The sequence below is a fragment of the Sinocyclocheilus anshuiensis genome, unplaced genomic scaffold (genome assembly GCF_001515605.1).
Source record: "Sinocyclocheilus anshuiensis isolate Anshui unplaced genomic scaffold, SAMN03320099.WGS_v1.1 scaffold813, whole genome shotgun sequence".
NCBI lineage: Eukaryota > Metazoa > Chordata > Actinopteri > Cypriniformes > Cyprinidae > Sinocyclocheilus > Sinocyclocheilus anshuiensis.
Window position 1 is genome coordinate 1,974,964 of NW_015540942.1, and position 15,941 is coordinate 1,990,904.

At 36.3% G+C, this 15,941-nt stretch overlaps 1 protein-coding gene and 1 long non-coding RNA gene across 2 annotated transcripts; one reads left to right on the top strand and one right to left on the bottom strand.

Annotated features, from left to right (window-relative positions):
• Window positions 1-729: 729 nt before the first annotated feature.
• On the bottom strand, window positions 730-2,924 carry prl (prolactin). Its single transcript, XM_016487832.1, has 5 exons — window positions 2,894-2,924; window positions 2,637-2,762; window positions 2,380-2,486; window positions 1,132-1,314; window positions 730-980 (listed from the first exon to the last, which is right to left on the bottom strand). The coding sequence occupies exons 1-5, from the start codon at window positions 2,922-2,924 to the stop codon at window positions 792-794; spliced, it is 636 nt and encodes a 211-aa protein (XP_016343318.1). The 3' UTR covers window positions 730-791.
• Window positions 2,925-4,904: 1,980 nt separating this feature from the next.
• On the top strand, window positions 4,905-14,556 carry LOC107689672 (uncharacterized). The gene is made up of 4 exons (XR_001634360.1): window positions 4,905-5,033; window positions 7,066-7,196; window positions 11,116-11,221; window positions 14,305-14,556. It is a non-coding gene; the product is annotated as an uncharacterized LOC107689672 (long non-coding RNA).
• Window positions 14,557-15,941: the final 1,385 nt, after the last annotated feature.

Sequence of the window (15,941 nt, forward strand, 5' to 3'; positions counted from 1 at the left end):
AAATTAATTATATTTTGAAGAACAGTATAAAAAAAACTTAAATGTGATTTGAAAAAGAACTCAAATTAGAGAAAACTTACAGATACCTCCAAATTATTGGTGTTAATCTAATTTCTAATTAATAATGCTAATTTCCTTAATTATATGACAAACCCTATTTAATTGGCAGCATTCCTGAGTAAATACAGCTGGATAAAACAAAAACTGTGTGTCTTTGTGTGTGTGTATAATACACACTTATTTTGTGTATATGTTCACATTTGTGTGGGAAGTGGTAGAGAAATGTTTTTTTCACAGTCCTTTTCCATGCATACATTTTTTTTCCACGAGTCAATATAAATCTGCATGATAGAAATTTATTGACATTGGTGCAAAGCTTTAAATATCACATTACAGAAGATAATGTTAAAAATAATTGTGTTAACAATCCAACATAATTTCCTTGATGAATACACTTTAGTTACTTAATATACAAATGTCTTATCAAACTGTAGTCAAACATTTCAATATATGATGCATTTATTCATCATACAGTATCACTGCGTACAGAAATTTTGCATAACCTGGCTGTTTTTAAATTAATTTTTCTTATCTTTTATCTTTGGGATTAGAGTAATCTATGATGTTGGTCCAGGTATTTATTCAAGTTTATAAGAAAGCAAATCAAATATCTACATCTTTGAAACAACCAATAAAGAGCATATTTTACCATTTGATTTTCAAATCACTCACAGCTCTGCCATTTTAACTTAACATGCACACTGAGAGAAGCAGAGCACAGCATTTCCACTTTAACACATCTCAGGTCTCTTCTTGGCTGCCCGACAGCGGAGAACTTTGAGGAAACTGTCAATTTTGTGGGAGTCCCTGCGGAAACAGGACAGCAGGAAATGGAAATTGACAAGTCGAGAAGTTTTATCCTGGCCAAGGCTGTTGGTGTAAAAAGGGAGAGAGGACAGGTTGTCTGAAGATGAGCCCATCTGTAGAGAAGAAAACATGGACAGGGACAATGTATAAACCAACCCTGCTTAAAAAGATTTCTTTCAGTATTTTGAATTACTCCATATTGCCCTCTTACAATCAACATTCACAATATATGCACTGTGAGCTGTTCTTTTAAAGCGCAATCACCTTGTGAAAGACGTGCTCCAGACCTGCTCCCAGGCTGTTGATGTTGTCCTGCAGCTCTTTGGTCTTGCTGTTAATGGTGTTGCGTTCTGGATGTGCCAGGCTGGACGCCTCAGAGGAGAGAAGGGCGAGGGGATCGGACCAAGCCAGCAGCAGAGACCGAGCCAAAGACAGCAACTCATCCTCCTGCACAAACAATCAGATAAAACTTCATTCACTACTGGTCTGTTTTTCCTGTAACTACAAATGTGACCACAAGTGGGAGATGTTTGTCACTTCACATTAAAAGTTCACCCCTCAAAAAATGTAAACACATGTTATTCCAAGTCCATGAGACTTTCGAACCAATGAGGTTACACACAAGCATATTTGTGATTCTGCAAGAACCAGTGAGATTTGTCACAGAGGCAAGTACAGTTCATATGTATTATGTTGTTTAATGTGCTCTATGTATGTGTTTTGAGTATTGTTCATATGTGAATAAAAACCTAAATTAAATCTGTTCATCATGTAAAGCGATGACGTCTCTTCAGAGAACTTGGATTAAACAGCTCGATTTATATGGATTTCTTTTTCAATGTCTTTATGAAATTTTTGAAGCATCAAAGTTTTGGTGGAATGGACTTTCAATGGAAGGACCGAAAGCTGTCATGCTTCATTAAAAATATCTTCTTTTTTGTTTTGAAGATCAATTAAAGTCTTGTGGGTTTGATCAATGGTGAGTAAATGACAGAATTTGTATGAAATATGCTGAAAATAGGTTGGATTGAGACTGAATGAAAACAAAAACAAATATTTGCAAGCTTTATAAAGTATTTATAGTATATATAGATACATTTACATCATATAGTATCACATGTTTTTGTATTTATGTATTTTTGTATATTTTGTTTTATATAAAATATAATAGTTATAACAACAATTTAGTAATATATTTTTTTTTTACAATAAAATTGATTATGTATATTTTTATTTAAATTATGCTGTATAATATATAATATTTGTACTTATAAAAATGTTCAAATCGAATAACAGAATAATAAAAAAGCTGGAATACACTTTTAGGGCGGTACCTTTTCATATTGGTACCTTAAAGGTACATATTAGTACCTAAAGTGTCGATATTAGTGCATGAAAGATGAATATAAAACTGCCCCAGTGACAGCTTTCATACCTTTTTTTTCTGAGAGTGTAGGAGAAAGAATTTTTGCATTTGATAGAGATGAAGATGGATGAGTTAAAATTACTTACCGGTATTTTCAAGGCTTGGTCTTTGTCATTGGGAATCTGAAGAGAGGAAGTGTGGCACATCGATGGACGAGGCATCATTACCCTACCAACAGGAGGAAAGTGAGAATCTTGTGGATGAAAGCAAGGTTAATATCTAACAACCAATCAAATCCATGAAATAAATATCTGTTTGGATAAAACTGAAGTCACATATTGCAAATAACCCAGTGATTGTGCATATAACACCAGATAAACACGTTTACAAGGGTGTTTGGTACTGACCAGGTCATTGGTGAGAGAAGTGCTGAGAGAGTGCAGTTTGTCTGAAAGTTGAGAGGCTCGCTCCAGTAAATCATTCAGACCGACACCATTGATGGAGACAAACGCACACATCAGAACAGTCACTGAAAAGCAACAAGAAAAAGAAACTGCTCAAAAATAACGGAAAAGGGGATGTAACGAGGAATGGAGGAGAGGTAAAGTGTAAAATGTGGCAGGGAAAGGTTAGTCTGAGAAAGATATAAGGTTTGCTTACCTGCAAAGTATAGTCTAGATCCTTGAGTCATTTTAACTGTTTTCTTTATTCTCTTACTTGAATCTTTGCAGTCTGATTTCCTCTCTTGAGCTCTCTGTCATTTTCTTCCCATTATATAGGCCTGCACTTCTTGGTCCTCTCATTTGCATATGCAATGAGTCTTGCACTCCAGGTGTATTAGTTAAATCCTGAAACTAATGAAAAACATTGATGTGAGGGTTTGGCTTATCAATATTTATAAGCTATTTAAGTAGATACAGGATACAAGAGCGCAAACATCAGATGATCAGATGATGTACCAGGTAAATAAATGGAAAACATTATTTTTTTCCTTTTAATTACTTTTGAATATAGAGATGATATTTGTGACGTTAGATGATTTGTGTGCCTACTGTTTTTTTTCTAAAAGTGTGTTTTTGTGTGATTATTTTAGGATCTTCAGGGTGTCTGAATGAAAAACTACTAACTAACTACTACTAACTACTAACACTAGCTTGCTTTCTAAACTTTTTGTATTCTATCTGTTTTCTTTTTATTTATTATACTATTAACAAAAGCAAAAAAAGGCCTCTAACACTAGCTTGCTCTATTATTTTTCTATTCTATCTGTTTTCTTTTTATTTATTATACTATTAACAAAAGCAAAAAAAGGCCTCTAACACTAGCTTGCTCTATTATTTTTCTATTCTATCTGTTTTCTTTTTATTTATTATATAATAAAAAAAAAACCTTGATAAGTTTACTGCATTAAGCTAACTGAGACTTGTTATAGCACTTGTATATCATTGCTCTTGTGTTGATTTTGATTGCTTCCATTGTCCTCATCTGTAAGTCGCTTTGGATAAAAGCGTCTGCTAAATGACTAAATGTAAATGTAAAAACAAGTTGATTCTAATAGACTGCGCCACTATCAGAATCAGAAAGAGCTTTATTGCCAATTAAGTGGAAATTTGTCTTGGAGACAGGAGCTTACAGTGCAGAAAAAAGGTACAGACAATTTAAGGCAATAAAGTGAAATATAACACTAATAATAATAAATAATGATAATAATTACTATATGGTAATAAAAAATAGAGAGGAAAAAAATATCAGTAGACAGAATTATGAGTGTGCAAATGTGCTATTTACAGATGTACAGTTTTGAGAAGTTATTTAGGGGTTGATTTTCCTAGCTCTTTTCTTCACAATGGAGGTTGTGTACCCATTCACTCAGCCACATGCCATTTAAAGAAAGTCTACACATGAGAGACCCTTCCCCCGGCAATGAGGAAACACTCATTTGTCATGTCCTGCTGTGAACTGAGAGCTTTATAACCCGTTTTGTTTCTTTTCTTTTTTCTTTCCTTGTTTATTTATGTCTGAATGTGCTAGTTGAGCCCCAATTCTTACGAAAGTTTCTTGTTCCCTTCATTTTTCTGACTTAATTGTTAGTTACAGTGTGTGACCTTACAGGGCCTTGAAATAACAGGCCTTTAGCATTTTGTGTAATGGTGTTAATTCATTCATGGATTCATTCATTCTTACGAAAATTAACCATGGATTTATTGTAGCCTATAGTAAAAGTGTAGTAACCATGTTTCTTTTTTTTGGCGTATTGATTACCATTTGTATAACCACAGTTTTATTACAAATACCATGGTTAAACTATGGTTAGTGCTGCAAAACCATGGTTAATTTGTGGTTACTATGGTTTAACTAGTAACCATGTTTTTTTTTTTTTGGTTTTGTATATAGTAAAACCATGGTTAAGTTTTGTAAGGGTTCATTCATTAATTCTGTTACCTCAAATTGGCTTCAGTCTTTCCAGAACTGCTCATATATTTTGGGAACTTTTAAATTTCACATATAGGCTATTTCAGGGAACCTATACATTGTAAAATTAAATTTGACCAACTCCTAAAACCTCTGTTAATAATAGATCCCCGCTGCTATAACATACGTATTTAAAGACGACTAATCTCATTACAGTGAGAATAGTATTGTATTCCCACGTGTCCGCTGTATTAGGGCGTTTCTCATCCCTCAAGACCCCAGGAGAAGGAGCCTGGATCCAGTAGATACTTAATGCGCGTTCCAGTTCAAAATATTCATTTTGTTTTTCAGGTAAATCTTGCCAGATCCTTCCGGACTGCAGACCCAGGTATAAGTAATTGGTTGACATTTTATGCTAATTTAATTAACCGCACTTTAGCTCGTTGACAGCAGTGTAAATGCATATGGATGTGGGTTGATTGTTTAGAGAACATGACGTTCTTCTAGTCGGAAGGTCGCCGTTAAATAGCCCCATGGTTTTCAGATGCGCGTGCAGCTTTCAGTCGTTTCTTCCTACAGGTTTTGCTTAGCCAAGTATGCTTGCATGCAGACAGGTATTAGCCAAGCTTAACTTTCTTTAGAAAGTAACTAACAACTATGCTTTTGTTGTAGTTAAATGTATCCATTTGCTCACGGACCTAATCGATAGGCTACGTTTTATAAGTAGCCTAATACAAAGATAGGTAAACTTCACGAATTTGACTTTAATGATAGGCTACAGGCATTTTAGCCTTGATAATGATTTTGTTTATTCAGAGAACATGATGCAATAATAATTAAAAAATATATACAAAACACACACTTCAATAAAACTGCAATACAAATTATTCTAATACATATTTTGTCAAACTTACACATAGCCTTGTTCTCATATTTTGTCCCGCGGAATTTCAATTTATTGTTATAGGCCTACATCCAACCCTAACTGCGTGCATAAATGTAATTTAGACTTTACGAAATTAGTTATTAACCACCTTTGAAAGGGTTAGATAGATTGGTTTTTAAAGTTATGTTTCTGATTTATAGTCTACGACTTTGTGAAGGGATAAAACTGTTTGAACAGATGAGGGAGCGGTGAGCAGTGAATGAATCTTATCTGCCGTCGAATGAATAGTATGTTGTAACATCTTGGTTTTTTATTCAGTTTTCTCTCGAAAACCTAAATGTATATAGGTTATTATATTAAAACCTATATTAAGTGACCACTATTGTAAATATTGGTTCAAATGTGACCCCCTCAATGTCTCTGGTTAATCTTTCTGGCAGCAAAACTGTTGAAACCCAAATTGGTTTGCTTGAATTAGCTTATAGCTAGTCAGGTTGGTCTGAACCATAGACTGTGGTCTGAACACCATATAGCTGGTCAGGCTGGGAGACCAACTTGTTGACCAACTAAACCTGCTGAAGGATGGCATATTAATTCAAATTTAAAATGTATTCATATAGAAATAGTATTTTAATTACCTATATACTGTATGATATCCATTAAGATAATTTGGGTTTAGTGAATGTAGTGCACAACTCACAATAAAAAATAAAGTTTAAAGGGAAAGTTATATGTGATGAGCTCTAAAGTGGCTGGTGGTGATGCTTTTAACTGTTTAAAATGTTCACTCATGAAAATGTATTAATTTTAATTCATTAATTAATCTGCTACTTCTAAATAGTGTACACAAATGTAAATATGGGGGAAGTAAGCCTTTGTTTTCATTTTAAAGGCAGAAGTTCAAGAAAGACAAGAAGGTTGTAAAATGTGTTAATTTAAATGTTTTAATTTAACCATTTTATGTTTATTTATATATTTCGATTTTATTTATTTTGTATTTATTCAGGTTTACACACTGGCTGTAGTTACTTCAATCTTTAAGAAAACAATAAAAAGGAAATTGGATGTAATTTAAATGATACTGCTTTTATATGAAAATAAATATTAACAAAGAAAAAAAAGTGTAAAGTGATGCACGTAGTGAAACCATGTTGCCATTAGGGGGCGTCCATGCACAATCCATGATATAACACAAGAAGTAGTGCAGCTTTTCTGTTGAATGCAAGTTAAGTTTCTCTGCATACTTTCCATTGTCTCAGTACACTTCATTACACACTGTTGGTTTAGGTGCAGAAAGAAGGACAATTATTTGCTTTTTGCATTTGAAGCACCATACTTTTAAAATGCTTTTTTTGTTTTTTTTTGTTTTGCTTAGTATGGTTGAACCCGTTTGATCTCTTGCTCGTGTACATATGTGCCCTCTCACATTCGGTTCCCACCTCCTTCCTCCCCCCGTGTACTATGTACACTCCCCCTCCCTCTTGCCAACTCTAACTCTCCATTCTCTCTTTTTCTCCTGCACATATAACCACAGGAGCGCACGGAGCAGGCACACATACACTCACTCCAACGCCATAGAACCATGTCAGACTCAGAGACTGCAGCTCCAGCCGAAACCCCTGTCCCAGCACCCTGTGTGGCCATCAAGGCAGATTTAGACAAATGGTAAGTAGCAGTCTGGAGTAGCAGTCATGTATGGTCCATAATACCGGTCCGTTGCATCTCTGTATGGACCGAATGACAATTTGTTAAATTCTTATGCTCCAAAATGTAGATTTATTTCTACATAGATTTATTGTAGCTCTTAATTAGTTAGAATCATGCTGGGATTGGTGATATTCAGTAGAATTATGTTACGCAATGTAAATTGTGCATCATGATGGTGATCCAAAATGGAGGGAAGGAAGGACTTGGAAGGTGGAAGGTTCGCGCAGAGGGATTCTGTATTTTTAATAAGATGTAACTTGATTAAGTTTTTTGAGTTTTGTAAATGGTTTGATTGGTGTCAGTTTGATCTGAGTTGGCAGCATCATTGGGGCCGCTCATTAAGAGCATTCTGGGGGTTTTCTTCAACTTCAGTTCTTCCTCACGGCTGATTGGCTGTTGGGAATGTGTCTACGTCATGCTTTTCCTCTCACTCATTCTGCCATCCCTGATTTCCTCTCTCAGTCTTCACAATTTCTGTCCCTGCTGCCTCCCTGGCCTCGCTTTGCCATGTTTGAGTTTTGACCACTTAAATGAGAGGGAATTACTGATAATGGCGGATTAACCTTTTCTCCGTTTTTCTCTGCCCTCCCACTAATAGGTTTTGCTGGTTTTATATCCTGCAAATGAAGGCGATTGTGCCCAGTGGCCAGTGATGAACATTCATTCAATATGCTGTCTTCCCTTCTATGTAGGTTTTAATTGTGTTCCTTCTCTCTTGACCATTGACACTAGCCATTGCTCAAACTGTATTTTGACCCTAATCCCCACACCCACCCAAAAAAATGTAGTTTGGCTGCTTTTGGTGTTTGTAGTGTTGACAGGCCTGGGCAGCATGAGAAACAGATAAGCTTACACATACCCTGACCTTTGGTGTGCAAGGACCAGATAGGGGAAGGGTGTGTGGGGTAAGAATTTGGTTGAATAATGTGTCACTGGTTCATCTGAAGCACTGGCCATCACGGTCACCTTCATTTACAGCAGTGTTTCTCAACTCCAGTCCCTGAGACCCACCTCCCAGGATGTTTTAGACGTCTCCATATTCACACACCAAGAAGATGATGAGATGAATCAGGTGTTTTAATTAGTGAGACATCTAAAACATTCTGGTAGGTGGGTCCGTAGGTCTGGAGTTACGAAATACAGCTTCACAGGATATAAAAACAAACAAAATCCACTAATCCAAAAAGGATTGGTGGGAGGGCAGGGAAAATGGAGAAAAAGGTGCATCTGTGAACATGAATAATTTCCTCTCATATGAGCAACCACCGCTCAAAAATGACAAAGCAAGACTGGGGGGCTGCAGCGACAGACATGGCGAAGACTGGCGGGAAAAAGATGGAATGGCAGAACTGTTAACAGTTAAAACACTATTAGCAGGTCAGTTTGTCATTGACCTTTCTGTAATCACTTTGACCAGCAACTTGCATGTGTTGCTGACTAGCTGAATGTTTAACCTTACAGAAGGCCGACCTTTAAGTAACATACACCACACTGGTATTTATAGTGCCGTCGTACATGGTACTGCATAGATGTGTGTGTCTGTCATCCATTATACAGTGTGACATGTAATATTCACTGGATCACTTTACACCTGGTCTAAGTATGTCACAGTGGCCATTTTGTTAATTTTTTTGTCATGCTGCTTCACAAACAGGAATTCATCATGGGCTTTAAAACCAGAAGAGGATTAATGTTACAGGTTCAACCCTAGAATCCAGCAGTTATTCAATGGGAGGATGCATCTGGTTGCTAGTTGTGGAACATGTGTAAAATCTATTTTTACTGCTTTGTGGCAATGTGAATCTGTGAGCTTATGACATTGAGATGTCCTCCACTTTTTAGAGTCTCAAAGTCTGTGACTAAACATTAGTCACAGAGTTAACATACAGCCATTTTGTCCTATAGGGTGTCCTTTCAGGAATGTTAATGCAAATTACAAGTTAATCTTTTCCACTTTAAGCAGATTTTTTCCTCTCATTTGTGTTAGCATGCCTGCTCTTGTAGTTGGAATGCATTATTAGAAACTCCCCTCAGGGTAAACAGTGTTACTTAATCTATCAATAAACAAAAGCATCTGGTTTATCAACATGGGATAGCTTTGTTATAGGAGCTCCATGTGGAAATAAATCAGTTCCATATGGATTCAGTATTTATTGATTCCAATTGAAGTATTCTCAAGGTCAAGTAAAATTATTTCCTGTTTGTTGTGTTTAAGATCAGAGCACTCCTGAGCCGTGCCCTTTTTCGTTTTGCATTATATATGTGGAGGACTGGCCATCTTGTGAATTATTCAGTCTTAATTTGGGGAAGGTGATCATCCCCTTCCCATTTGCCTGTTGCTTTTTGCTATCATTTTAATTTTACACCTCCAAGACTGACAGATTTCAATATTTGACTGGCAAATAACCATGGTTTGGTTCATTTAATGCACATTTTAAGCACATTTTAAGATCAATTTATCTATATCTTTAAAAAGATAGTTCAGCCAAAAATTTAAATTCTGTCATCATTTAATCACACTCATGTTATTACAAACCGTTTCTTCTGCAGAACACAAAAGATAATATAGGGAAGAATGTTGGTAACCAACCAGTTTTGACTTCCAAAAGAAACAAAAAAAGAAAGCCCTTTCTCAAAACATTTTCTTTTATATTCCAGAGAAGAAAGAAAGGCATACAATTTGGAAACAAGATGAGAGTGAGTAAATGCTTACAGTATGTTCATGTTTAGGCGAACTATCCCTTTAACACTAGCTTTAAAATTGACTGTGCTTTTGCCGCCAGTTTTATACCAGACTATAGAGTGTTTCAACATTTGTCTCCCAAATCAAAAGATCTTTAAACACAGCCATGTTCTGGTTCATTTGATGCAGTTTTCCAGGAGTTTAACACATTTTAAAAATCCATTTATCTGTAAAAATTGATTTTAAATTGACCATTCTTCCAGACCAAAACATGGGAGGTTTTCCAGATGACTTGAAACTGTTTTGTGATCTCTAATTATTGGTTGTTGAGGATAAGGACATAATCTAGCGCTAATTGTTTTTTGTCCAGTAGAATAATCTAGTATTAGTATTATTGTCCAGTAGAAAAATCTAGTATTAGTATTATAATGGCTGCCTATGAAGAGGAAATGCCCTTGGCTAGTGAAATCCCCCCATACATTCTTATACCTACGTCACGTGGCTCATCAGATCCAGTCTGCATAAGGCGCTTTGTTTAAATTGACCAGCTGTGTGTTACATCACTGCTCACTGAGAAAAGAGAGAAAGAGAGGAAGAGCACGCTTAAGTCACCATGCGAGATGCAGCAGATGATCTGTGGGGGAGGGAGAGACTAAAATCATTTTCTATGCAGGGAAGGGACTCTTTTCCTCATAAGTCACGACATCTCCCTCTTTTAGCAGTATGTCTCTTTTCCATTACCTGCTTGCTTTGTCACGTGATTCTAGGGCTCTATCTTTCACTCGTTCAGCTGGATTATCCACCGCCCTCTTTTTGCATCTCTTCCCCCCCTTTGCGCTGTCATTCCAACCCTCGTTTTCATTTCATCACTCTAATGCAGTGTGGCAGTGTCTGCCATTGTTTGGTGTAGAGAGGCTCAAATAATCTCACTTGCACAAATGCATACTGTCTCATTCAGTCCCAGGAGAATCCGGCCTATTGTAAGTAGTACACATTTTATATGACTTCACAGAATCTAAAGACACAACCAAAATTATGTAATGTCTTTACAGTGTGTGGTACAGAAACTTCATGAAGTCTTGTGTGTTTCAGAGGGACAAATCTGCATTTTTGTGTTGTATATGGGATATGTTGATGTGAATCAGCAGTGTATATGTGTGCTGGAGTAATAACTGTGTTTCCTGTGTGCTACAGTGTAAAGGAGAATGGTGAGGAAGCGTGTAAGGAGCTAATGGAGGCGTTTGCCGCCTGTGTGAAGAGCAATGCTGAGGCGTCATGAGGAGCTCAACATGCAGGAAAAGTAATGCACATTCACTTGCTTTATTCCCTTTTACTTGATCAGACAAGTATTTTATTCACGTCAGTTCAGCATTTGCATCATGTACTTTGTTTTATTTTCTAAATGTGAATATGGCTGACTGGTCAGGGCTGCGTTTCCCGAAACCTTCTTAATGCTGTGTCGTTCTTAATTGTACCTTAACCTGTACCTTATCGTTAATACGTGTTTCCTGAAACATTCTTAGTTAAGTATACCTTCTGTAAGTCATACTTTCGAAAGGTTGGTCTGGACCACTCTTAGCTATACCTTATCACTTTTGACAGTTCACAGTTCTTTACATCTCATTCTATACGAATATAATAGTTGTGCAAAATCAAAGATGATGCCGTCCGCAGAGCCATATAATCTATATGTCCACTAAAACTTTAGAATCGCCGGCACGGCAGCAAATTCAGCAGCTTTTAGATCTTGTTGGTCCAATTTTGTCGACACATATTCAACTGCTGGCGGCTCTTTCTCTCTTTTTCTCCGCAATAGTACTAGCTGTTGATTATATGTTTCTCCTGTTGTGTTTTTATTGAGTAGGTCATCCAATAACAGAAATTAGTGATTTACACCAATATGTTATGCGGCTGCTGTGCAGTCATCCCTGGTTGTGGAGTAAATGAAGTCACTATGAAAAATCTAGTATGAGAATATAAATGACCCTTTCAAAGGCCAGTGAAGGCATACTGCCAGTTAGTGATATGCATGATAGGTTTGGGCATGAGGTTGCAGGTTCACGCACTCATTTAGAAATTATATAAAATATCCAGTGTTGGATTTAGTTTGCAATTTGGATTATTTTTATAAGATCCAATGAGTCCTGATAAATACAATTTGAACTGAAGTGCTTCTTGTTGGAAAGCATTCTTACCAGAATATTTTTCTGTTGGACTTGTGTAGGCCTATGTTTTTTCTTTCTTTCTTTCTTTTGTCTTTTTTTGTTAGAAGATGTTAATTTATTAAGCAGTGTCTCATGTAGGTTTTTTTTCCTTTGTATTTTATGTGGTGACCACTGGGAGGTGCTCTGGGAATATAATTTTCTTTTTTGGTTTTCTTCCCTGACGTGATGTACAGGTGCATCTCAATGAATTAGAATGTCGTGGAAAAGTTCATTTATTTCAGTAATTCAACTCAAATTGTGAAACTTGTGTATTAAATAAATTCAATGCACACAGACTGAAGTAGTTTAAGTCTTTGGTTCTTTTAATTGTGATGATTTTGGCTCACATTTAACAAAAACCCACCAATTCACTATCTCAACAAATTAGAATATGGTGACATGCCAATCAGCTAATCAACTCAAAACACCTGCAAAGGTTTCCTGAGCCTTCAAAATGGTCTCTCAGTTTGGTTCACTAGGCTACACAATCATGGGGAAGACTGCTGATCTGACAGTTGTCCAGAAGACAATCATTGACACCCTTCACAAGGAGGGTAAGCCACATACTTTCCAGAAGGCCAACAATTCACTAAAAATGTTTTATTATTGGTCTTATGAAGTATTCTAATTTGTTGAGATAGTGAATTGGTGGGTTTTTGTTAAACGTGAGCCAAAATCATCACAATTAAAAGAACCAAAGACTTAAACTACTTCAGTCTGTGTGCACTGAATTTATTTAATACACAAGTTTCACAATTTGAGTTGAATTACTGAAATAAATGAACTTTTTCACGACATTCTAATTTATTGAGATGCACCTGTATGTTGCAAAGCGAAAGTAAAAGTTTCACGCAAGTTCTTTGCATTCTAACAGGAAAAGGTTCCGTGTCTTTATTTAAAATCAACACTTCTTTTATAAAGAACACTGCTTTCTCACATAATGCAGTGAAGCAGCCTGTGCATAGAACGAATAATCGATTCTCGAGGCATCGATATCAACCAATTCAGCACCACCGCCATGGACAGCTCCTGGTAACGTCGCACGTAAGAAGGTATATCTTAAGCAGCCTCCTAAGGTATAGTTCGGGGAACACGCCTAGAAATGGTACAGCTTTAGTTAAGGCAAACCTTTGGAGTCTTTGTAGCGCGCTAAGAGGCAACGTTATCGGGAAACGCAGCCCAGTATTTCACATAAGATTGGTATAGTCTAATAATTTAGGATACACAGATATAAAAAAAAATATTATTGATAACAAGAAAAAACAAAAAACATTATTTCCATGTTATGGGTGAGAACCAATAAATGGCTGATATTTATTAAATAAATCACAACAAATTTAAATGAATTGTTTTAAATGTATCAATTGAAGGCAACGGAACATTACAATGTACAGCATGAAAATGGATGTTTTGAGATTAGCTGAAGATTAAATTGAACTCTTTTAATAAAATTATGTTGTTAAAGATAAGTGAACGAGTACTGTATCATGGCAAATGTAATCTAAATGTAATGGGGGAAATAAGCATGCAAAAATAAATATCCAACATAGACTATAATGTTAAATTATATTTATTTTAAAATAATACAATATTATTTAAATTTCACTGTAAAAATTTGAGCCAACTTCACTTTTTTTTAATTCACTGCCTTAAATTCTGTTAACTTGACAATTAATTTCTTGTTGAAATTTATTTTAGATTGTAGTCAACTGTTACTTCATTTGACTTAAGTATTATTAACTAATCCAGTCAACAAATGTTTGTTATTGTAACAAGTGAAACCATGTCAACTGGAAAAAAACATTTATTTTAATATTCCTAACATTAGTGTCACAGTTTCTGTTAGTTTGGACTTTGTTTTAAGTTTCTGTCCTTTCAGTTTGAGTTGTCGCTTATTATTGTCTGTACCTCACGTTCTGCTGTTTGTGGATTACCTGTTCTTCAGTGTTTGTGGAATAAATACCCAATTTGGATTTGCTGCCTTCGGGCCCCTTTACTACAATCTCGCTGCACCGTGACTGTTGATTAGCTGTTAATTTAACTGTTTAAACCTAAGCACATTTGTTATGCTCCCTTTGTTTTAAGGTTGTCTTGTGGTAACTTCATGATCAAGACAACTTTTTTCATTATCATTTGAAATGTATGATTTTTGATTCTCTGTATTTCTGTTTGTTTTCAGGGGTTTACTGCACTGAGTCCTCCACCTTCCCAGCATTCCCTGCAGCTCGTGGCACTGGACTAAATGATGGGGTTTGGGGCAGCAGAGACCATATTTGTGTCTCTTCCCTTCTCTACACCCTCCCTGTGAACCTCAAATGGATTTCTCCAACCACCAACCTCCCCCTCCCCTTTTGTATTGATCTGATCTGTAGACAGTTTGAGAGTTGATGTAAATGATGTGTCTCAGATGCTTTCAAAATGGAATAAAGATTTTAAAAATGGTTCAATATTTGTAACTAACTGAATTTGTTTCACAATGTTTGTTTTAGTTTTTAAGTAAACTCCTTAAAAATGGCTTTCATTAACTTGCTTAGCAGATCCCGTCTTGCCAAAAGTGATGTCTAATGAGTCCCTGTGGTTTTATTTATATACAAGTCCAAAATTTTAAGGTGGATGTAGTGAAGTGGATTGTAGGCAAGGATTATGAAGGCTTCTGTAATGGGTTTATGTGAACTAAAGTAGGAGATTAAGCTTTCCAATGTCACTACTCTAAACTCCTCACTTTGACTCATTAAGAGGCACACAAATACACCCACTCAAATCCCCAAATGCACTTATCTCATCAGGCAATCAATTAATCAATCAATCAGATCTTAGGCTCTTTCATGAGCTGATCTATTAGCAAACAAGCTAGAAGTGTGAAGACTTGTAACCAAGAATAAAAATCCCCAGGGTTTGGACTATGCTCACAAATGCAGCACAATGCTTTGGGGTCATTTAAACAGTATAAAACAAGATATCCAAGCTAATTATCAATGCAAAAGCCTTGTCACACCAATTTTAACGCTTGTATAAGCAGAGAGAACAGTTGGATGATGATGTCTCAATGAATCATTGACCAAATGTGATCATCTTCATGCAACAATCTCAGTCTAACTACTTTTTAAACCTGTTCAGAGCAGTGGAGTGGGGTTCGTGAGCAGGGAAAGCCATTATTAAATCGTAAAAATATACAATTAAAACGAATAAATTGTTTTATAATAAAATAGAAGAATAGAAGAAACAAGGAGCAGTAAAATATTTTATCAGAACCATGAACATGATAGCTATGTGTTGTTAAATTATTGAAATATTATCTAAAAAGCTCGGGGCTCTACGAGTAAATATTTTTGGTCAAAAGGGTTAGAGAGTTGGACTCTTAACCCAAAGGTTGCGGGTTCGAGTCTCATACCGGCAGGGATTGTAGGTGGGGGGAGTGAATGTACAGCGCTCTCTCCCACCTTCAATACCACGACTGAGGTGCCCTTGAGCAAGGCACCGAACCCCCAACTGCTCCCCGGGCGCCGCAGCAAAAATGGCTGCCCACTGCTCCGGGTGTGTGTTCACGGTGTGTGTGTGTTCACTGCTGTGTGTGTGCAGTTTGGATGGGATAAATGCAGAGCACTAATTCCGAGTATGGGTCATCATACTTGGCCACATGTCACGTCACTTTTTTCACTTTCATCCGAATTGTGACGTCGCAAGGGGCGCGTCAAAGCGCAGTTGTTCATGGTAATGAAAGTATCTTATTTTAAAAAGCATTTAGCCTACCAAAGAGGAAATGGTCTCATTACAGAAGCCTTCATAATCCTATAGACAAATGCAAAACTAATCACT